At 49.2% G+C, this 22,721-nt stretch overlaps 1 protein-coding gene across 9 annotated transcripts in view; it reads left to right on the top strand.

Moving 5' to 3' along the window:
* CPVL (carboxypeptidase vitellogenic like) overlaps positions 1-22,721 on the top strand; it is a 139,489-nt gene that overhangs the window by 33,868 nt on the left and 82,900 nt on the right. For all 9 annotated transcript variants that reach the window (XM_051853265.2, XM_051853263.2, XM_008261573.4 and 6 more), the window contains 4 exons: positions 12,531-12,645; positions 13,522-13,580; positions 15,442-15,521; positions 21,170-21,236. In XM_051853265.2, coding sequence (XP_051709225.2) covers positions 12,531-12,645; positions 13,522-13,580; positions 15,442-15,521; positions 21,170-21,236 — 321 coding nt within the window. The remainder of the gene's footprint in view (positions 1-12,530; positions 12,646-13,521; positions 13,581-15,441; positions 15,522-21,169; positions 21,237-22,721) is intronic.

The following is a 22,721-nucleotide window of genomic DNA, read 5'->3' as shown; positions in this document are numbered from 1 at the left end:
GGTCTAGGTTTTAAAAGGGATGATATAAATAACATCAAGTACCTGGTAAAAATAATAGAATTAAAAAGGAAGGAAGGACCAACATGGGAAGCAGTCCACACAGCAGACTCCTAGAATGACATTCACAGTAAATAACACTGTGACCTCAGAATCAACCCCTAAGGCTTCCTGGTCAGGCTGAAAGGCCTGCGAGAGCATTTCAGGCATGGAAAGCCAAGACTCTGTGACAAAAAAATATCCTACACAGAGGATCTCTGTGAGACCTCAAAGGAAAGAAAGGGTCATCAAAGGAGACACTCTTCTCTGAATAGAGGAGAGAACATCCACTTTGCTTATGGCTGTGTCCAAATACTGACAGAGTCTATGGTCACAAAAGGCTTCCATAGCCTTGGCAGCCCATGGCAAGAGCCTCGGATGATTATTGACGTCATAAAAAAAGAGTGTTAATTGTTAAAGGAACAACAGTAGTTACTGTGCACTTGCTCCCCACGTAGGACCTCTGTCCCTATTGAATTGTAATATGAGAATTGACTGCAAATTCTCTCCCCAAACTGTACTCTATATGTTGTGTGTGTGTGTGGGTGGGTGGGTGCAAATTGTTGAAGTCTATGGTTAGCATGGAGTTGGTCCTCTGTATATAAAGTCAAACTAAAAATGAACCATAATGATGAAGAAGGAGATGGGAGAGGGAATGGGAGGTGGGATGGGAGGGTGGGTATGGGAGAAAGAACCACTATATTCCTAACGTTGTATCTATAAAAATGTATCCATTAAATAAAAATTAAACAAAACAAAAAGACACATAGATTATTTTCAAATTAGCATCCTTCTTCTTGGGAAAAGATAGTTGACTGTTTTGTAGCTGTAGGAACATAGGTCGCCTGTTGTCCACTTTAGACAAAGCCTCAAGTGCCACAGAGCCCAGGCTGCTGCCTGCAGGGAGAAACCTAGATGCCTTTGCTGAGAGCTTTGTTGTACTCTCCTGACATAGCAGACTGCTGGGATCCCTGGCCCTGGAGTGTCTGGTGACGGTGATCGGTCAGAATCATACTGAGGACTAACCAGGGCCCGAACAGCGTGAGGCGTGTGAGACACTTCCTGTGAGGAGGCGCCCTCACCAGCCAAGTGCAGCCTTGCTTAATCAGACACCAGGAAATCAAGGCGGCACTGGATTCGGTTATCAGAGCACCCTTGAACCAATGATCCAGGGAAGGAGCATGGACCGTGGCCCAGTCTGATGCTGGTGGACAGAACAGAAGGTGTTCTCTCTGGCAATCGAAGAGCATGTCCCAGAGGGTACCTGGCAGCCCCCAAGGTGGTCTCACCTGGGAGTGAAGGCGTGGAATGCACTCACAGGGCCTCAGCCTGTGTCCTTGAATGGGTGTCTGAATTTCTTCAACAGCAGGATCAAGGTGATGGATTCCCGAGCTTGCTGCTGCTCCTCGAAATACCTGGCAAACTTTGGGAGTATGATCGGCCCTCTTGCTCAGTGTTAGCTCACGCAGCAGAGTCTGCTCCTACAGATCTGGAGAGGGCCCATCGTTGTAGCAAGTTCCACAGTGATCGCGGGGCCCCTGGTCAAGGGAGTTGCGTTTAGGAAAAGAGGACTAGCTGTCAGGATGCTGGCATCCTAACTCCAGGGCTGCAGCTCCTGGTTTATAACTCAGGACACAGCGTTTATATGCGTGGGCCTTAGTTTTTCTGATCTAAGCGGAAAGATGTTAAACCTGGTTGATTTCTAAGTCCCATCTCGGTCTCATGTTCTAAGGTGCTGTTGTTGGCCATCCTGTCTACAACACTTAGTTACATGTGTTCACTGTGATTAAAGGCAGCTGAGAACTCCAAATTGGGATCTAGGTTGAGTGGAGTCGCCCTTAGATTTGCAGCCTCTGGTGGAGTGATCTTCGTCTGTCGGTGTATGTGCCCTTGTGTAGTTCCCTCTCCTGTTGAAGAAAGACTGGTCTTTGTGACCACTACACTACAGCGGAAATGATGATGTGTGACTTCCAAGGCATAAAATGATAAATGACAACATTGCTTGGACCTTGGTCTCTTGGATCCCTCATCTGGAGGGAAGCGAGATACCATGTTAAGAGAACACTAAAACAGGAGGAGCCATGTGGAGGGGAGGTGACGGTCATGTCGTCCCAGTCAGGTTGGATAATATTGACGGTGACCTCATGGAGCACCCTGAACCAGAACTCCTGGCCAGATGTCCCCAAGTGCTGACCCACAGAAAGCATGAGAGACAGTATGTCATTGCTGTCTTAGGCCACAGGTTTGGAGAGATGTTATACTGCTTTAGACAACTAACACAGCCTTTTCTCTTGTACTTTTGGGTGATGGCTGTGAGATCTTGTGACAGCTGGCATCTAACTTATGAGAGTGGCGCCTACTATGCCAGGTGTGTGTGTGTGTGTGTGTGTGTGTGTGTGTCTATCTCAGCTCTGGTTCTATGCTCTACACCTGCTCCACCACAATAGAGCCTTAAGCCTTGTTCCTATGCAGTGAGCAACATATTAAGCTTTGTCAGTAGGGGGCGCTGGAGGGACACTACTTGAGGATATTGGCTTCTCTTCCTGGTCCCCCTCTCCTTTGTTTTGCTCTTTTCTTGCTCTGGCTGCCCAGTCTGTCAGTTTGTTTGGCGCAGTCTCCAGTGACACTGCCTTGGCTGTGTACCCAGAGCACAGCTCAGTCCAGGTGAGCCTCCCAACGTGGACACACACATCCCAGGCCTGCCAGCAAGCAGGCTCCTGACAGCGCTCTCACCGGCGTAGCCAGCTTTCGGCCACCCAGCCCAGTGTGCTTCCCAGCCACACCTGCTCTGATGAGCTTTGCACCGAAGCCGAGGTGTTCCCGCTTATGGGCTTGTCCACCTGTGGTCGCTGTCCGCCAGTCCAGAGTGTTCTTTAGAGTTCTCAGGCCAACACTGGAGGGTGTGGCTTCTGGGCCTGGAGGGGGATGGGGAGCAGAGAGGCTAGGCCCCTGTGACGCTCCCTCCTCACTCTCACCTGGGCATCCATGGTACTGATGGCTGATGAGGCCAGAGTGGTCACTGAGTCAGAGTTCAAGGTAAATGTTTCCAAGTAAAACATTGCACTAATGAAGAAGTGAAAATCACTGTGTGGTTTCTGTCTTCTGATTGGAACCTAACATACAGCTGCCCATTCTTTGTCCTCTCCTACTCAGAGACAGCATGGGCAGGAAGTTTCTGGAATGTAAGGGCCTCAGGAGCCACAGCAGGCAGTCTTTCTGTCTAGCTGTTCTGTCTGAGACCACAGGGCTACTCGTTCCTGTTGGCAGATCAGCGGGTGCTGCTTCTCCAGGTCTGTGGTAGAGTACAGCCAGTATGCAGCTCCAGGTTTCCTTGTCCTTAGGTCATGCATGCAGCAGAGATGAATGAGCCCCTCCCTGCAGGGCACAGTGTGAGTGGCCCAGTTGGGATCACGTGTTCTTCCTTGATCCCGTCCAGAAGGCTCAGGGTGCTGGGTCATGTGGTACCGACTTGGCTGATGGGCCCTCTCTGCGGGTGAATGCAAAAGGGAAGCGGATGTGAGCTGGACGGATTTTGAAAGCAGAAAGGTAGGGAGTCTTCTAGTGGCTTTGAGCTGGCTCAGATTAATGAGAAAACTCAGAGCCTGATCAGAGTCGAGGAGCATGCGAATGATGAAAAGGACCTGAGCAACAAACCTCAAAAATAGGTGGGCATTTGGCACAGCAGTTAAGCCAGAACCTGGAAAGCCTGCATCCCACATGAGAGTGCCTGGGTTCCAGTCCTGGCACTCCGCCTGCAGGCAGAGGGGAGCAAACCGATGAATGGGAGCTTTCCTTGTCAGATTCTAAGGTAAATAAATTTTTTAAAGCCAGTGGGACTTGGCTGAGTTGGGGACATTTAAAAAAAAATCTGGGGTAGATGGATAGTGGATAAAATGCGGCTTGGGACTTTAGCATAGCATTTCTTTCTTTTTTTTTTTTTTACAGGCAGAGTGGACAGTGAGAGAAAGAGACAGAAAGGTCTTCCTTTGCCGTTGGTTCACCCTCCAATGGCCGGCGCGGCCGGCGCACCATGCTGATCTGAAGGCAGGAGCCAGGTGCTTCCCCTGTTCTCCCATGGGGTGCAGGGCCCAAGCACTTGGGCCATCCTCCACTGCACTCCTGGGCCACAGCAGAGAGCTGGCCTGGAAGAGGGGCAACCGGGTCAGAATCCAGCACCCCGACCGGGACTAGAACCTGGTGTGCCGGCGCTGCTAGCAGAGGATTAGCCTATTGAGCCACAGCGCCAGCCTCAGCATAGCATTTCAGAGTGACTGGTTTGAGTTCTGGCTCCACTGCTTTCCCTCCAGGTTCCTGCTAATGCACACCCTGGGAGGCAGCAGGTGATAGCTCAAGTGCTTGGGTCCCTGCCACTTATGTGCCAGACCTGGATGGTGTTCCTGGCTCCTGGCTTTGGCCTGACCCAGCCTTGGCTATTGCGGACATTTGGGGAGTGAACCAGCAGATGGAGGATCTTTCTCTTTTTTTTTCTTTTTGTCTCTCTCTTGCTTTTCAACTAAATTTTTAAAAAAAATCTTGATATGCTTTCCCTATGATGGTTCAGTAAAGGAAAATGTACTGAGTGGTTGACACTAACCACTTTCAGTAAAATTCCTTTGAAACAGACTGTCGTAAGCAAGTCGTACATATGTTTTAGGAGTGTGTGTGTAGAATTAAAATGTCATTTCCTACCTAGTTAACAATTCTAGTTACAAAACTAATTGTTTTAAATAAAAAAGCTCTATCTTGATGAATACTATTAGGACAGCAGCCGAAGTACCAGCTGAACTGGGATCTGGATGGTGAAATAGGAGTCCATTCAAATGTACTTGGGGGGATTTAAGGACGTTTGCTGGGGTACTAATTAAAACAGAGCCCATTACTTAAACCAAGCAGATGATCACCCCCTGCGCATAGACGGGTGAAGAGGATCTTAATTAATTTACTAATTGCATGACTCATCTCAAGCAGTTCCGCTGACTTGGAGCTGCTAGTGGTTTAGTTGCTGTTGACTCTTAGCAAATGGGTATTCCTTGTTGGGCTGGGAGGGGTAGGGTGACAAGAGATGCACCCAGCTTGGGGCTTCGCAGATGTCTGTCAACTCTGAGTGACTTCCTGGTCGAAAACGTTGCCTTAACATGTGTTAAGGTAATGTGAAATTCCATAGACTTACCCCAGTAAAGTCCTCTGTGTAAAACAGGTAAGGTATTAAAGTGTATGAGAGGTCGGCACTGTGGCTCACTAGGCTAATCCTCTGCCTGTGGCACTGGCACCCTGGGTTCTAGTCCCGGTTGGGGCACCGGTTCTGTCCCGGTTGCTCCTCTTCCAGTCCAGCTCTCTGCTGTGGCCCGGGAAGGCAGTGGAGGATGGTCCAGGTGCTTGGGCCCTGCACCCCATGGGAGACCAGGAGAAACACCTGGCTCCTGGCTTCGGATCGGCGCAGCATGCCAGCTGTAGCAGCCATTTGGGGAGTGAACCAACAGAAGACCTTTCTCTCTGTCTCTCTCTCACTGTCTAACTCTGCCTGTCAAAAAAAAAAAAAAGTGTATGAGAAATGTGCATCATGAATAAACCGTGTCGCATTTTTAAAAAAACAATTGCACTAAAATAAGCTTTCAATTTCATTATCCACAAACCTTTGGAAGCATCCTTGTGCAATCTTGTGAGCTGAGTTCTGAAACCGGCAAGTATTTAAGTGTCCCCCCCCCCCGTTGATTACTGTTCCAGTGACAGGTAAGAGGCCCGGGTGCAGGTTTGTCTCCTCTCCTTCTCTCCTCCAGTCTCTCTCTCAGGAGGGCCTGGGGGCATGGGCTGGTGAGTGCGTAAAGAAGATTCACAGCATAGATGCTGCTCTCCAAGTAGGGCGTATCCACTGCAGACAAGGGCAGAGGGGTTTAGCCGTGAGTTTCGCTTGCTTTCGAGTGGCAGTCCATTGACATAGTCGATTTTCTCATCAGCATTGTGAGTGTGTTAATGTGAGATATTGTGAAATGTTCTTCTGTAGAGCACAACAATCAGAATGGATAGCCTAGCTTGTGGGCAGTTCATTCTGGAACAAACCCTGAGGAAACAGTGGCCTGAGGAAACAGTGGCCTGAGGAAACAGTGGCCTGAGGAAAAAGTTAATGAGTTGGCCACCAGGGGTCGCCAGAAGAATTGAAAGACTTCTGAAGCAACCCCAGGGTGGTTTTTTGTTGGCCAGAGGAGTCCAGGGTAGTGGGACCTGTGTGCTCCCCTCTTCTGTTGCCGGAGAGACTGCTCACCTAAGTGTTTCAGATTCCTTTGTCCTTTCTATAATATTTATGATTGATTTACCCCTTATTTTTGATCATCAGGTTGTTTTTTTTTTTTTAAAGATTTATTTATTTACTTGAAAGTCAGAGTTAGGCAGAGAGAGAGGTAGAGACAGAGTCTTACATCTGCTGGTTCACTCCCGAAATGGCTGCAGCGGCCAGAGCTGCGCCGATCTGCAGCCAGGAGCCAGGAGCTTCTTCCGGGTCTCCCGTGTGAGTGCAGGGGCCCAAGGACTTGGGCCATCTTCTACTGCTTTCCCAGGCCATAGCACGGAGCTGGATGGGAAGTGGAGCAGCCAGGACAAAAACCAGCACTCATATGGGATGCCGATACTGCAGGCGGTGGCTTTACCCGCTACACCAGAGCCGGCCCCCATCATCAACTCTTGCTATAGTACTCTGACTTATGTCATCAATAGAGATTTGATTTTCTTCTTAATGAAATATACAACTTTTATCAGGGGATTACTCATTTTTCAGGTCTCAGTTCAAATGTTACCCATTTGGGCCCTCTTGGGCTGCTCAATCTAGTGTCCCACCATTACTTTCATACCCGTTGATTGAGTTATTTATTGCCTGTCTGCCCACCACATCAGAAAAATACTCAGAGCTAACTCTTAAATAGATGCGCCGAGCACTGTTCTAAGTGTGTGCATATACTCGTGACTTTGACAGACATAGCCACCTTAGGAGAGAGACATTGCTATCTGTATAGGATGCTAGGACACAGAGTCTCAGGGCCGCTCTGAGGATTGAACCAGCACGTCACTGTGCATCTTTCTGTCTCTCTGCCTTTCAAATAAATAAAACCAGTACAGATTGCTTTAAAAGTACTTTTTATAGCATAAAAGATTTTAAAGAAGTTTTTAAAGCTAGAGAAGCAGAAATCTTCTTACTTCCTACACACTTGAATGACAGCTTCAGTTTGATCAATATTTTTAGAGCCCTGAGTTTTGTAACATTGCAGATGAATTCGGGTGGTAGGAGGAGGGTAAGGAATGGGAACAGGCTTCATGCTCCTGACTAAGAGCTGAGTATCTCTTGAGGGGTTTTAGACACTTTCACATGATTATAATGGACAGAATTCATATTCTATAGTGTGGTGTGTAAGTCTGTGTGCAGTGATGCAGTGGGCTCCTGGTTATCGGCATGAAACATACCCCCGTGGTTTCCCGGCATCTGACTCTTAAATTCCACTCCAAATGAGGGCCATGTTAGTTCACAGGTTGGTTGGCTCAGCAAGGTGGAAAGATGTTGGCATGCGGTTTTCTGTAAAAACAGGCTTCTTCAAGGGTTGTTGAGCCTCACTTATCTGCTTCAGGAAAGTGCCTATGAGGAGCAGGGTCAAGCTGAGGCCGCAGGTGTGTGCCCAGCTCTCTTATTGTTGAAGCATGCCAAGAATGCAGTGTCCTGTGCTTCATTGCGTAACCAGGCTGCTTGGCACTGCGGTGCTTGACTTGGTAGTGTTGCCTCTCAGGGTCAGACTCTTCTTCCTGAGAGCCCAGAGGTCCTTTTCATCGTGCCAGTTCACAGGAAGGGATGCAGACAGCCAAGGGAGGATGAGTGTGGATCAGAGGCCTTGGGCACCCAGGAGACCAACATCCCCTTCTACCTCGCAGATCAAGGTCCTCAGTACACGGCAGAACCATCTGGGAGCGCCTGAAGATGAGCCGGGAAGCCTGCTCCTTCTACACCCATGCAGTTGCCATGTACTTTTATAAAAGCTCCTGAGACTGTTTTAACGTGAGCCATGCTGGCTTGCTTGTGGCCCACCGTGGCCTCGGGGAGCTCACACGCAGGTTAGGGAAGAAGTGGAGGCAGGATGTGCAGAGCTGGCGAGCCCACAGTGTCTCCCTTCCCGGGAGCCTGGGAGGAGCGGGGATGACCTCCATCCACATCACATGGTCTGCCCACCTCTGATGAGTGCAGTTTGTTTCCATGGTCAAGTGAATACAAGGAGAAAGTGGTCTTGGCCAGTGGTATCCGATAATAAGGAAAGGGATCTGGGAGGAGGTAGAAACCACTTGTTCAAACAAAACATAGCTGGGGGTCCGGGCAGGTTGAAACAGAGCTGGGTATATTTGTGAGTATTCCATACATGGGAGTCTACAGTAGCTTCTTGCATATCTTTTTTTTTTTTTTTTGACAGGCAGAGTGGACAGTGAGAGAGACAGAGAGAAAGGTCTTCCTTTTTGCCGTTGGTTCTCCCTCCAATGGCCGCCGCGGCTGGTGTGCTGTGGCCAGCGCACCGCGCTGATCTGAAGCCAGGAGCCAGGTGCTTCTCCTGGTCTCCCATGGGGTGCAGGGCCCAAGCACTTGGGCCATCCTCCACTGCACTCCCTGGCCACAGCAGAGAGCTGGCTTGGAAGAGGGGCAACCGGGACAGAATCCGGTGCCCCGACCGGGACTAGAACCCAGTTTGCCGGCACCACAAGGCGGAGGATTAGCCTAGTGAGCCATGGCACCGGCCCTGCATATCTTTTCTAATTAGAGCCTCCAAGCAAGCCCGGGAAGTAGGCATCATGGCTGTTTGCCAGGTGAGGAAACTTGGTGCAGGAGGAAGCAGAGGGCCAGGGGCTCACAGCTACTGTGTGACCAGGTAGAGCCATAACCCACCTGGCTCCCAATTCCAGGGCTTACTGTGCTCCCTGACAAATCTGTATCAATTTATTTTATTTTTTAAAATTGATTTATTTATTTGAAAGGCAGAAAAAGGGATTTTCCATCTGCTAATTCATTCTCCAACTGGATACAACAGCCTGATCTGAGCCAGGCTGAAGCCACGAGCCAGGAACTCCATCCAGGTCTCCCACATGGGTGGCAGTGGCCTATGTACTTATGCCCTTCTGCTGCTTTCCCAGGCCTATTAGCAGGGCACTAGACAGGAAGTGGAGCAGTTGGGAATTGAACTGGCTCTCTGATGGGGGCTACTGGCATCGCAAGCAGTGGCTTAACCCACTGTGGTACAACATTGGCCCCATATCTTTATTAAAAAATTTTATAAAAAATCTGTTGGAGACAGAAAGAGAGCTCCCATATGCTGGTTCACTCCCCACACTTTTGCAGTGCTACTGCTGGGTCAGAGCTGGAACCAGGAACCAGGAATGCAGTCCAGGTCTCCCATATGGGTGGCAGTGACCCAATCCCTGGAGCCATCACCACTGCCTTCCAGCATCTGGGTTTGCAGAAAACTGAAGTCAAGAGCTGGAGCTGGGGATTGAACCCAGGTACTCTAATGTGGGATGCAGATGCTTTAAACTACTCAAAACTAAGACTGCCTTTGATTTTAATTTTTGTACTGCAGCTTCTCAGACAACACCCTTGTTTTCTTAGCTAGTTCATGGACATTTGAACACTTAAGGCAAGAGCACTAACTAGGGAAAAACTGGGGAAGACACGTGTCCATGGAGCGAGGGAAATCCACATGCTTTCCTGTTCTCATGTGTGCAGGATCTGCAGTCCAACCATCTACAAGTCTCTAGTGCTCAAGTGTTGTAGCAGAGGCTGATGGGGATGGAACACACACTACTGCTGCAGGTCACTTGCTGAGCTTCAGGGACAGTAGTTTCTTGTTTTTTAAAAATATTTATTTATTAGAAAGGCGGAGTTACAGAGAGGCAGAGGCAGAGAAAGACTTCCATCTGATGGTTCACTTCTCAGATGACCACAGCAGCCAGGGATGGGCCAGGCTGACACAGGAGCCAGGAGTTTCACACAGGTCTCTCACATGGGTACAGGGGCCCAAGCACTCGAGACATCTGCTGCTGCCTTCCCAGGTGCATTAGCTGGGAGCTGGGTCAGATGTGGAGCAGCTGGGACTCAGACCATAAGGACTCATCCCATAAGGGATGCTGGTGCCAGCCGCATGGAAAGTAGTTTCATTTAATCCTCAGACAGGTGCCAGTATTGATCTCCATTGTACAAGTGAGAAGCAGGCCCAGGTAGCTTAGTCATCTTGTCCAGTCACAGCTAGTGGGAAAGCCTCGATTTTTTTTTTTTTTTGGACAGGCAGAGTGGACAGTGAGAGAGAGAGAAAGGTCTTCCTTTGCTGTTGGTTCACCCTCCAAGGGCCGCCACGACTGGCACACTGCGTTGATCCAAAGGCAGGAGCCAGGTGATTTTCCTGGTCTCCCATGGGGTGCAGGGCCCAAGCACTTGGGCCATCCTACACTGCACTCCCCGGCCACAGCAGAGAACTGGCCTGGAAGAGGGGCAACTGGGACAGAATCCGGCGCCCCAACTGGGACTAGAACCCGGTGTGCCGGTGCTGCAAGGCGGAGGATTAGCCTATTGAGCCACGGTGCTGGCCGCCTTGATTTGAACCCTAACAATTTAGGGCAAGTATCTGCACACTTACCTGCCGTGCTGTGCTGACTCAAAGCTATGCCCCTGCTGGTTGGAGGCCCCAGCCCGACTCGGGACTCCAGTCATTTCTGCTTGTTTCCTTCATCATAGTCATCATTTGAATTTATTGTGTTTTATTCTATGCTGGGCATCATCCCCAGGATTTCCATTCTATCAACAGACTTTCCCAGTGCTGAGACCTGGGCCCCAGAGGCAGCCCCTGCAGCACGGCTGTCCTCAGTGCGTGCTGTTCCACCAGCCCCTGGCTCTCAGCAAGGTTCCCTGGCCTCTCTGTCCTAATTGGCTCACAGACCCCCGTGCCAGACTTTCGGTGACTGGAGATGAGAAGCCCCCGCTACCCCCTTCATCATGGTTGGAACTCGTCCCATCAGCTCTGCCCCCAGCTTCCTGGTGGTGGCCCACTGGCCACCTTCTCATGAGTTGGTCTTGCTGTCTCACACAGCCTCCACATGTCATCCCGGCCGATGGAGCCCTGCACTGGGTCCTGCCCATGAACCCTTGATGGTTCAGCACACAACCCGGCCAAGTGAGACACTGCAGCATTTTGTTTTGGGCTGAAGCAGTAGGATCTTGCTTGCTGCGTCCTGCAGGCTGAGCAGCCAGTGAGCCAGCACCTCCAGTGAGGGCTCACCACGACCTCCTTCTCGGAGCTGAGTGCAGGCCAGGCAGAGCCTTTTGCTGGTGGCCCTGCCGGGTTCATGGTAGGGCTGTGCTGCTCCCCACACCCGCTTCTTTCCGTCCTTGTCTTGCAGATTTCCCCTGCCCTTCCTCTCCGTCTGCAGCCCTGCTCCATGGCCTTGCTCGGGGCTGGATCCTCCCCAGCCTTCAGGTCCCAGCTTGGCTCTCAGAAGCTCACTGAGGCCTTTGCCGATCACCCTGCCTAGAATAATCCCCTTTCCTTCTCCACCCTCGGTGACTCTCATAACGTCTTCTTGTTGCCCTGTCACACTCATCAGTCGTCATATTGATTCCTTCCTCTGCTTACTCGTCGTCTGTATTTTCTGTGGTATCCTAAGTGCCGAGAGTGAGGTCTCTCAAGACCTTTTCTTTTCTCACTTGGTGCTCTACTGTGTACAGAGCTCCTAGCACTGTGCCTGGCCTGCATTAGGTGCCCAGTAAATACGAGTTGAATGAAAGAATGAGGAAGCGATGTGCTGTTGAAAGCGATGGTATTGGCACTACTGCCAGTGGCTGAATCTCCACATCTCCTGCCAGAGACCCTCTCGGATTGATGTCTTCCACATCTCCTAAATAAATCCGTACCTTGCTAAGGGCTTTATTATTGCTTGCGTTGGCTAAGTGACACCTTAAGCTATCTACTTTCTTCAGTTTCCCCCATGGGAATGAAGTTGCTCCGTTCTCTATGATCACTTTTTTAGCAAATAAAATCAGAAGGGCAGTTTGGACTCTCCCTGAGAGGGAAAACTGTCACCCAGGAGAATGGGTTCTTTGTTCTGCCTCTGTTGGGGACATGCGAGTCAAATGGAAGAGATCCTTGGAAGTTTAAACATAGAAAAAGCAGAACCAGGCCGTAGACAATGGTCCAGGTGACTCACAGCGTACCCAAGCAAAGCTAGTGCGTTCCAGGGGTTTCTCTGTCTGTCGGCAGGAGACTTCAGTGCACACGGAGAAGGCACCAGCGTGAGAGGCACAGACTGATGCAGAGTGGCGAGAGATGATGGGGCTTGGTTCATGGGGCAGAATGGTGGCTGGGGTCTCAGAAGGACCGAGGTCTAGTCGAGGCCTTGGAGAATAGGCAGGACTTGAGTCAGTTCCCTGGGGTGCCACTCACAGCCTCTGTGAGGGTCCTGAGTGGTCCTGGTGTCTCCGTCCCCTCCAGGTACAGCCCGAGGATGCTCCCATAGTTCTGTGGCTCCAGGGCGGGCCAGGAGGCTCGTCCATGTTTGGACTGTTTGTGGAACACGGGCCGTACGTCGTCATGAAGAACATGACGCGTAAGTGTTGCCTTGGATAATCCTCTCATCCCATCCTTGTATCTGCCCCCAAATTGACGGAGTGACCGTGGGACCACCGGGAGTGGCGTAGCAGCTTCATGCCTTTCCGACAACCTCTGTGCAAGCAGGAGGCGCCAGCGGGCTGGTGTCCTGCTGGGCTGCTTGCTCCCCGACGATTTGGGGGAAAGTTCGAAGCTGTTTTCTCTGAGGCTGCTGCTGACTGCGGTGTTCTCGGCCTGCAGGAACAGTTGGTGTTGATTATTCCTTAGGCGAGCTCTTTCGCCTGGGACTGAGGGGGAGGACTCATATCCCAAATTATTCACACAAACTGAACACGGCCTGTCACATCAATGACCCAAGCCTGGGCTGATCGGAACTCTGCAGGCGGGGCCGAGAGGGAGGGCGACATGGAGAGAGAGCCACATCTGATGTGACCCAGGGTTGCCTCCACCTCCTGTTTTCATTTTGGAGAAGTTGTTTACTTTCCCTGGATGAGGATTTGGAGTGTGAAGCAGGGTGTGACCCAGGAGAGAGGCTGCCAGGCCAGTGTTGTGGAAATTGTTGCCCGCAGCGTTGGATGGCAGGAAGAGGATTCCAGAGGGCGGGACAGATGGGTAGTTTTGGAGGACGTTTCTTCGTGAACCCACTGCCTGGATTTGTTTCCAAGCATCCTCCTCCACGTGGAAACCCTCTGGGTTGGGACAAGGAAAGGGGAGGAGGAGAGAAAAGGCCCTCGTGGTGGCCGCCTGCTGTGGGGATGTGAAACTCGGTCAGAGTCACCTCCACAGTCCATGAGGGCAGGTGGGTGAGCAGAGCTAGGTCACAGGGGAAGGCTTTGTGACACTTCTTTCTCTGATCCCTTCTCTCTCTGTGTAGTGCGTGCCAGAGACTTCCCTTGGACTACCACATTATCCATGCTTTACATCGATAATCCGGTGAGTGTGACACGATCCTGGGAATGCCACTGTTGGTCTCCTTGGTATCTTTTTTTTTTTTTGAAGATTTATTATTTATTTTATCTGAAAGAGTTACACAGAGAAGAGGAGGCAGAGAGAGAGAAAGAGAAAGAGGGGTCTTCCATCCACTGATTCACTTCCCAGTTGGCCACAACAGCCAGAGCTGTGCTGATCTGAAGCCAGGAGTCAGGAGCTTCTTCTAGGTCTCCCACATGGGTGCAGGGGCCCAAGTGCTTGGACCATATTCCACTGCTTTTCCAGGCCATAGCAGAGAGCTGGATCGGAAGTGGAGTAGCTGGGACTCGAACTGGCACCCATATGGGATGCCAGCACTGCAGACAGTGGCTTCAACCGCTACACCACAGCGCTGGCCCCTCCCTTGTCTCTTACCTTTGTTTCAATAAGTGACAGATGACCCATACAAAAATAGTCCCCTCAGGTTATAATGGAACTGGAAAATTCCTGTTGTCTAGTGTTTCTCCTGTCCCTTCTCTGTGTGTAGATGCATCGACGGTTGCTGTTGTGGTGCAGTGGGCTGCAGCAAAAGGCAGCGTGGCATAGCTGAGGCGCACGGTGCGCTGTGCCATCTGGGTGTGTGTGCACCCTCTGTGATGTTCACATAGCGACCAACTGGCCCAAGAATGCATTTCTCAAATAATATCCATCGTTAAGTGATGCATGACCATACATTAAAATATAGATTTGTGTTTTTTTTGAAATAGAATGTAGTCTATCAAAGCAAAATCATCTTGCCATTTATTTTTTATAATAACAAGCATTATCATATCTTGAGTTGGGGATTTTTTCCCTCTCTCTCTTCTCTTCATTTTTAATACTATCAGATGTTTTGCTCACTGAATTATGCCATCAGGATAAGGATTATTTTTCACTGATGGTGTAGATTCCCCATATCACAGATTATCATATAATATCTGAACTCCTAATCTCTTGGAATTCTAGATGTAAGGAATAAAAATGGCCTCCTCATATCTAGGCAAGCAGGCTGCCTCTTCTTGGGATAAGAATTGATATTCTCCTTGGAAAGTTCTCTGAAATTATCTTCAGAAGGTACCAAGGAGAAAACAAATACCCAGGAAAAAAAAGAAGTTCAACCTTTTTTCCTCATCCTTTTCTTCCAGTCTATAATTGCCTATTTAAATAAAAGGGGATTAAAGAGCCTGTCCCTTGGATATTGAGGGTGGGGGGGAATCTGTACGCCTGCTGGGGAGTGCATTCCTTGTAGGGATTACTGATGTAATTTAGGCGCCTCTGCTTTTGATTTACAGCTCAGTTGTCCGTGAACTTCTAAGCATAAGGAGATATGAGTTTAAAAGTAGTCTCAGTTCTCACAAAGAAGAGGAGGGAGGAGGAGGAAGGCAGAAAGAAGTGAAGAGGAAGAGGAGGAGGAAGAGGAGGGAAAGGAAGGGGAGAGGAGGAGAGACAACCCCGCACAACCGTCTTTAATCTCCAGTGCAGTGAGCTCCTCCTTGGTGGGACAGAGCCGTGCACTGCCCAGGTTTCAGAGGAGACAGTTTGGGATGCCAGGGTCCAGGAACGGCGGGTTCTTCCTCCTTAAGTCACCATCTGGCAGAGTCCCCACTGAGGAATCAGGACAGCTCAGCCGCTGACCCCAGGGCGAAGCTTTGTGCTGATGTTTTCATTTGGGCCCGGGCGTGCAGAAGGTGCTGAGCCTGGGCCTCCTCCTGTGGGCACAGCGGGTGATGGCGAGCGTCAAAGGCGTGGCCTTTGGGATCAGGTCGTCTTCCGTCCTGGGATCTGTCCAGAGGTCCCCACTCGCGTGTTTCTCTGTGTTTGTGCCTGCTGATTGTTTCACCCGCAGGTGGGCACAGGCTTCAGCTTCACGCGTGATAGCCGTGGATACGCAGTCAATGAGGATGATGTGGCAAAAGATTTATACAGGTAAAGTGCCCTGGCTTTCTCGCGGCCATCTGCAGACCAAATGCTTCTCTGTCCCAACAGGAAAATTCTTCCAGTGATGGGTTTATTACTGATTAGCCTTTTTCTTTGAAGTTTGAGATAGCATTTTCAATAATTGACATAATAGTCAAAGGCTGAATGCTCCACTAAATAGAGTTCAACAAGTGAAACACAAGGCCATCGTTCCTCAGAAATACAGCAAGGGCTATGATCAATAATTAAATGGAAAGAGTCTTACAGTCCAGTTTCTGAAGGTGTTGAAGGCTCACACTAGGAGTGTGTGTGTGTACCCACACACACAACTTTCCACTTTGTTCCATGTATCATTGACAATTATGTAAACTGCCAGCAGAGAAAGTGCAAAGAGCTGAGGCCTTCAGGTGCCCTTGTCGCTCTGTGCACACCTCGTTTAACACACAGTAGGGACAGAGCAGAAAGCAAGTCAAGATTGCTTTTCAGAGCTTTCCACCACGTGCCTTCAGGGTTCTGCTCGGTTTCCAAAAATACATTTAGGTTGTTGCATTTGCTGGGAGATGTCAGCTCAGATAGTTTGTTTTCCCCAGGATTCCTCCTTTTTTTCTGAATTTTGTAGGATGAAGGAAAGACCTTCATTTCACAAGAATTTTCTTTTGCTGAAAAAACAACAACAACAACAACAAGGAAGAATGTAAAGTTGTAAACCTGGTCAAACAGTGCACATGTAATTTGTTCCTTTCTTTTTTCTCCCATTCATCACAGCTATTTTTAGTGCATTCTTTAAAAGTCAGCTGACCTGCTCTTACTGTGAGCTTTTTCCGGTCTATAAATTATTGCTAGGGGTCAAGTCCTGTGTTCCTTCAGATCACTAGGGCTCTACTCTGTATCCTAAGAACCCACTAAAAGAGCCCCAGTGGCCAGAAGGGGTTAACCGGCCTCCCTCACCGCTCCTCCACTGAAGGCCCATTCTGCTGATTCCTGGAAAGGAAACCATTCCCCAAGTGAAAGTGCATCTAACCAGAGTCAGCCTGTTCTGGGGTCTGACAAAGCTGCTTTTTCTGCAAGGCAGGTGGCTGGGGGAGAGAGGAAGCACAGGCTTCCAGGGCTTTCCCCCTAGGACGTCCCTCTCTCCCTCTGCTGACCGAGAAAACAATGTGACCATCATCCTCTCCACTTCCATTTTGCACACGTCCCATGATCTGAACACCTCCATGCGATTTCCAGGACCCACATGTCTGCCTCCTGGCAGTGCATCCCGGAAACGTGGAAGCCAAGTTCCCATGGGGGTCCCCCTGCCTCCTGTGGGGACAGGCCTCTGACGGCTGCCCAGCAGTCTCACGCACAGCGGCTCTCATTTAAAGGGGACTTCAAAGAGTTCATGGAGAATGCAAAACATGTTCAATCCACCCATGGTTTTTCATGCTAGGCAGACCCCCACCCCGCCCCATGAACTTTTAGGAGACCCCTTGTATGCATTGGATTTCAAAAATTTTTTGTACCAAAGTAAACATCTTTTAGTTCTGTTTTCCATGAGCTTTTGGAAGCCCCCTTGTGCTCATCTACTCCTCCCACTGGAAACCCTACTCCTCCCCCTCACCCCACCGCCCTTTCAGCTTAAATCCAAACAGGCCAACACCCTGAGGGCAGAGGGCCCTAGAAGACAGAGCCATGCAGGGCCAGCACCACCATCACCACCACCATTCTTGGTCTCTGTCTCTGCTCCCCACCCCCCAAGAGGGACAGCGGCCAGTGGCCCCTGCCTGTGGACGTCTGCCGCTGACAGGGTGACATGTGGCCATCTCCTCTTGCCTGGCGTGTAAAGAGAGCCCATTTCAAAGCCTCGTTGTTTATAGCTGTCTCAGTTCTTTTTGCCTCAGGCTCCTAGAACTGGAAACTAGCTCATCAGGGCGGGTGCAGGAAACTGGTTCCAGCCGTTCCCTGTCTGCTTTACACCGTGGGACACAGTCCGGCCCCAGCACTCCAGATGCGTGTTTGCAATTAGGAGGTCCCTTTGAAACTGGTAGATGGGCTGCTATAGGTTAAAGATGGACCTTCTGTCATCTCCCTTTGCAAGCCATCTTTGTTTGTTCTGCACATCCCACTCCTTTGACTATTGATGCAGTGCCTGGCTGTGAGGAGTTGCCTGTAAGAGGCATTTCACAGTCACATTTATGCTGCTTTCCTGTGTGCTTGGAAATAAAACATTCACGTTAACATGTTTAAAAAAAAATACTCTGATTCTCTCTTTTTCTATTTAGAACAGGCTGGCCACAGAGCCTCTCTGCTTTAGAAAAAAAAATATTAAAAATTAACAATTTCACTACCTTTGATTTGGAACAGACTAGTGGTGCTGCTCTCTTCCTCCTGCTATTCATGGTTTGCCGGCCATATAGCAGGTGCTGTTGGCCCTGTTGGCAACACAGCAGTGAAAACGGTGCCGAAAGTGCGGTGGGTACCTGGGCACCTGGTAGTGACAAAGTCACCAGTGAAAGTCCCCAGCACTGTGGGAGTCACTAGTAACGGAACAAGCCCTAGCCAGCGGCGCTCTGCCCTGGCTCCGCATCTCAACTCCTAGCAGCCTTGCAGTGAGTTCAGCAGCCAGTAGCCTCTCTCTGTCCCCACCGCCTGCTGCCCCCTTGCAGTGTGTTTAACAAATCTGACTGCCCACTCTGTGGGTGAATTCCTTCACCACTGTGTCACTGCCCTCAACCAGTTGCATCCCACAACAAAAAGCCCCTGCTCTCCTGGTGCCTGCCATGCAGTCAGGCGCCTGACCTTCCTCTCTTAGCAGCCACAGGGAAGTGCTGCTGTCACTCCACTGTGGGTGTTGGAGTGTGATGGGAAATGACCTGTCTGGTAAGCAAAGCCTCTTAGCAGTGCGACTGGGAAGCGGGTTTCATATAAATGAGGACACAGTGACCCGTGCAGGGCAGAGAGGACCACGGTGGGGCTGCGCTGGGTGTGGGGTGAGTGCTCAAGAGGCTGGCTGCCCTCCGCTGCTACGATGGTGCCTGTGGCCACGGTGCTGCAGTCCGCTGTAGCTCCACCTGCCCCATGAGTGTTGGTCTGGGGCTTCTGCCTGGGGTGTTTGAACCTCTGTCCTCCCACGTGTCCTATGTGTTGACTGTGATTCTGACTTTGTTAGAACAGACTGAATTTCCACACTGTTTCCCCCAAACCTTCTCTGCCCCATGTATCCCAGGTTCCCTTTTTAGAAAATGATCCACGGAGTACCTCCACCCTAGGCACTCTTCCTGCATCCCGTGTCTTCTGTCGTTCTCTCGTGGCCTTTCTGCCAGCAGCTAGCCTCTGACTACAGCTCTGTAACACAAGCCCTTGGCATCATAACAGCATGTTGCTGGGTGGAACCTCCTGGATGAGGCGCACCGTTCGCGCCACATAGCTCTTGTGCCTGAGTGAATGCATGGAGTGTACACTCATAGACACATGGCACACACACTTGTGTATTGCACAGTACATCTTTTAGCTATTCCATTTTTTTAGATTTATTTATTTATTTGAAAGGCAGAGTTACAGAGAGGCAGAGGCAGAGAGAGAGAGAGAGCTCTTCCATCCACTGGTTCACTCCCCAAATGACCACGACAGCTAGAGCTGAGCCAATCCAAAGCCAGGAACCTGAGGCTTCCCTAGGTCTCCCATGAAGGTGCAGGGGCCCAAGGACTTGGGCCGTCTTCTGCGTTCCTAGTCACATTAGCAGGGAGCTGTATTGGAAGTGGAGCAGCCAGGACTTGAATCTGTGCCCATATGGGATGCTGGCACTGGAGGTGGCAGCTTTGTCTGCCATGCCACAGTACTGGCCCCTTAGCTATTCTGTTCCCTAAATTAAACATTTCAGAGAACATGATTCTAGATTCTATTTTTAAGCAGACCCTTACATTATAAGAATAGGCCTTGAGTGAAATACAGTAAAATGAGCAACTGGCATGTGTAAATCTAAATAAATTTGCCTTTTTTCATTATTTGCTCCCAGTTAGAATATCTACCCAGGGCTTGCTGTGAAATGAAAAAAATCAGTGTTTTTTGTTTTTGTTTTTGTTTTTTTTTTGTGACTTAACTGTGGAATGAAAACTGTTAGAATGCCTTCCTCAAATGGTGCCTTCCCTTGGAAACTTTAGCTATAGAATCCTGGCATTTTCAAGTCAGAATTACCCTAGGAGTAATTACCTACAGGTAAGCTTGCCAGATAAAGCACAAATGCCCAGTTAGATTTGAATTTCAGATAAACAGCTAATGACTTTAATGGAAGCCTATTGTATGCAATATTTGGGACACATACACACTACAGTATTTTTTTATTTATCTGGAATCCAAATTTGATTGACCATCTTGTATTTTTAATTTGCTAAATCTGGCAACCCCAGTGACTCTCCAGCAAATGCTACAAGGAACCAAGCTTTAAGCCGGAGTGCAAGGCTTACTTGAGATTTCCTATATGAAGTTATCTGTTGCCTTTCCAACAAGCAGGACAGAGTGGAAGGGAAGTTGTTTTAGCCTGGAGGTTGGAGACGGAAGGGTGGAGAAGGAATCCTGTTTTCATCTTTACTCTGAAGCCAGCTTACTGCCACTATTAACATGGAAGCTATAAAATGCTGCTTCCCAGATTCAGTCGCTACAAAGGCTGCTATAAATAATAAACAGAGAAATATGCCAAAACTCTACAGTAGTGTTTCCAGGCCAGTTTTCATGGAGCCTTTGAAAATTAATTGTAGCCAGCACCATGGCTGTGGAAATGACCCAATTTTGCCCTTCTGTGACCCTTGAACTTTCAAACCCCCCCCCCCCCCCCCCCCGTTGAGATTCTCTGTGCCTTTCATCTTCCCTGGTGACCCTCAGCAGGGACCCAGGACAAAACCAGCCCCAGCTTCTCAGGCCCAGCAATCTGGGTCAAACACTCACAGAGCAGCTGAGTTTCACGAGTTTTTACTTCCTTTTTCGAAAGATTTTGGTCAAGTAGAGAACCATTCAGAGATCCATGCTTTTCCTGCTGGTTATGAAATAATTCCTTGGGACTGTTTAAATCTGTCGGCCTAATGCACTGTAGTGGCTGTTGGCATTCTTTGCAAACTTGACTTTGTAGAGCCCATGGCCCATGCACACCCATGGCCATTTACTGATTTCCCATGAGATGATGGTCATTTTCCAGCTTTTCTGTTCTTTGATTATTAAGACGCTGATGTTCTGAGCGCTCCATTAGGAATGATCAGAGTTCCCCACTGGGTGGGGGGGGGTGGATAGGCAAGCAAATGGGGTTCCTATCGTTTCAGTGCAAAGAAAGCCAGGTTAACGGGGTCCTAGGGTTTGCAGAACCACCTCCAGGGATTGCTGAGTAAGAGCAAATCTCTATCCTTTGCTTCGGGCGCCCTCAACAGCTGGGTGTTCCAGTCACCAGAAAACATGGACACACACCAGAGTGTTGATGTCCCACTTGTCACAGGCACTTCCAGCCACCCACATAGTGTGGATTGTTATGCACACGAGACTGAAAAAAAATGCTCCAGAGAAGCTCACACTAAGAAGGGTGTCTTATTTCAGCTGTGAGACCTACTGCCAAGCGGTTAGATTTGGGAGCACAGTGTGAAATGGTTCTGACGCACTTTCCTGATTAACTTTGACTGCTGTCCTTTCTCTTACAGTGCTCTAAATCAGTTTTTCCAGTTGTTTCCTGAATACCGACAGAATGACTTTTACATTGCCGGGGAGGTGAGTCGAAGTCATGTATTCTGGTGCTCTCCCAGCATCCTCCGGACTGAAATATACTGTGACAGTTGAGGATCATTCATTTAAAAAGTGTTAATATTCAGCCCACATTCAAAATTGTCTGATTATCTCCAGAATATCCTCCATCACGTATTTTTGTCGGATACTGGGCCGGGTAGAGATCTGTGCGTCATGAGGGGTGTGGTGGGTGGTCGCGTCTCGGTCCCCTGCATTTGCTCTTATTACCCATGATGATGACTTGGAGAGTCTATCCCAGGTGCCTTGTAGGCTGTTCCAAATGTTGTGCAAAAATACTACACAGACGGCACTGTGTAATCTCTGTTGTATCCCGCCAGGAAGGACATGATGTCAGTTTGCCCCTTTCCCAGGATGCTAAACTTGATCATTTGATCACCAGGCTTCTGCCAGGCCTCAGCTCTGAAGGCACCTGCTTCTGTGTATAGTTAATAAATAATCTGAGCCTGTGTGAACATCTTTTCCCCTACATCTGGCACCCAGCAGTTTTAGTATCCACTGAGGCTCCTGTGTGATCAGTACACTGGAGGTTGTAAAGCGGTGACTTTTCTAATCTTTCCATAGCTGTCACCTGGCATTCTTCTGTATAGAGGATCTTCCTTCCACTTCTTCTCTATTATGTGCTTTTAAAAATATCACTGTGAACTCAAGCATGGCTATTTCTATTTGATCTGCTAAGATTTATTGCTGTCATTGTTTTTGACGCTTGTACGGTTCCAAATTTGGTTACTGGGAGCCCCTTCAAGCTGGCTCCTGTACTCTCCGACAGTCCCATTAGTCTTTGAGCATTTCCTTGTTTTTTTGGCACAAATGTATGTCTCAGAAGCATCTTTCTTGTACTGCCTTTGTTTGTTTGTTCCAGGAACTCTGCCTTTTTTGAATGGGGCTGTGGTATTTAAGAACCAAGTCCCAAGCACTGTGTGTGCTCATTGCTATGCGGACATCCTTTCTTTTAGACTTTGTATGGGCAGAGTTAGGAGACAAAATGACTCTACACTGATGCTCATGGTTCTAGCTCCACACCACAGGATTCTCTTCTGCTTCGCGTGGTAATTGTTCAATTGTTCAGCCTTCCCTGGCACTGAGAACTGGGGCTTCTGACAGCATCCCTCCTCTGCTCAGTCCTGCAGTACCTCCACAGAGGTTTCAGAATTTCTGTGTCAAAACTAGTGCCAACAAGGAATTTCCAAGTTACTTTAAATATTTATTGAAGTTATTTTTCTACTTAGATTATATCTCGCTAAAAGTTTATGATCAAAATATTATGTTTAAATGTCATAAGAATTAATTCTGGGACCAGTACTGTACACAGTAGGTTAAGCTGCCATCTGCAATGCCTGCATCCCACATGGGTACCAATTTGAGTCCAGCTGCTCTGCATCTGGTCCAGGTCCTTGTTGATATGCCTGGGAAAGCAGCAGAGGGTGGCCTAAGTCCTTGGGCCCCTGCACC

Source organism: Oryctolagus cuniculus, chromosome 16 (genome assembly GCF_964237555.1).
Source record: "Oryctolagus cuniculus chromosome 16, mOryCun1.1, whole genome shotgun sequence".
Lineage (NCBI taxonomy): Eukaryota > Metazoa > Chordata > Mammalia > Lagomorpha > Leporidae > Oryctolagus > Oryctolagus cuniculus.
Note: the sequence above shows the minus strand (reverse complement) of the source record. Positions and strands in the feature narration are given on the sequence as shown.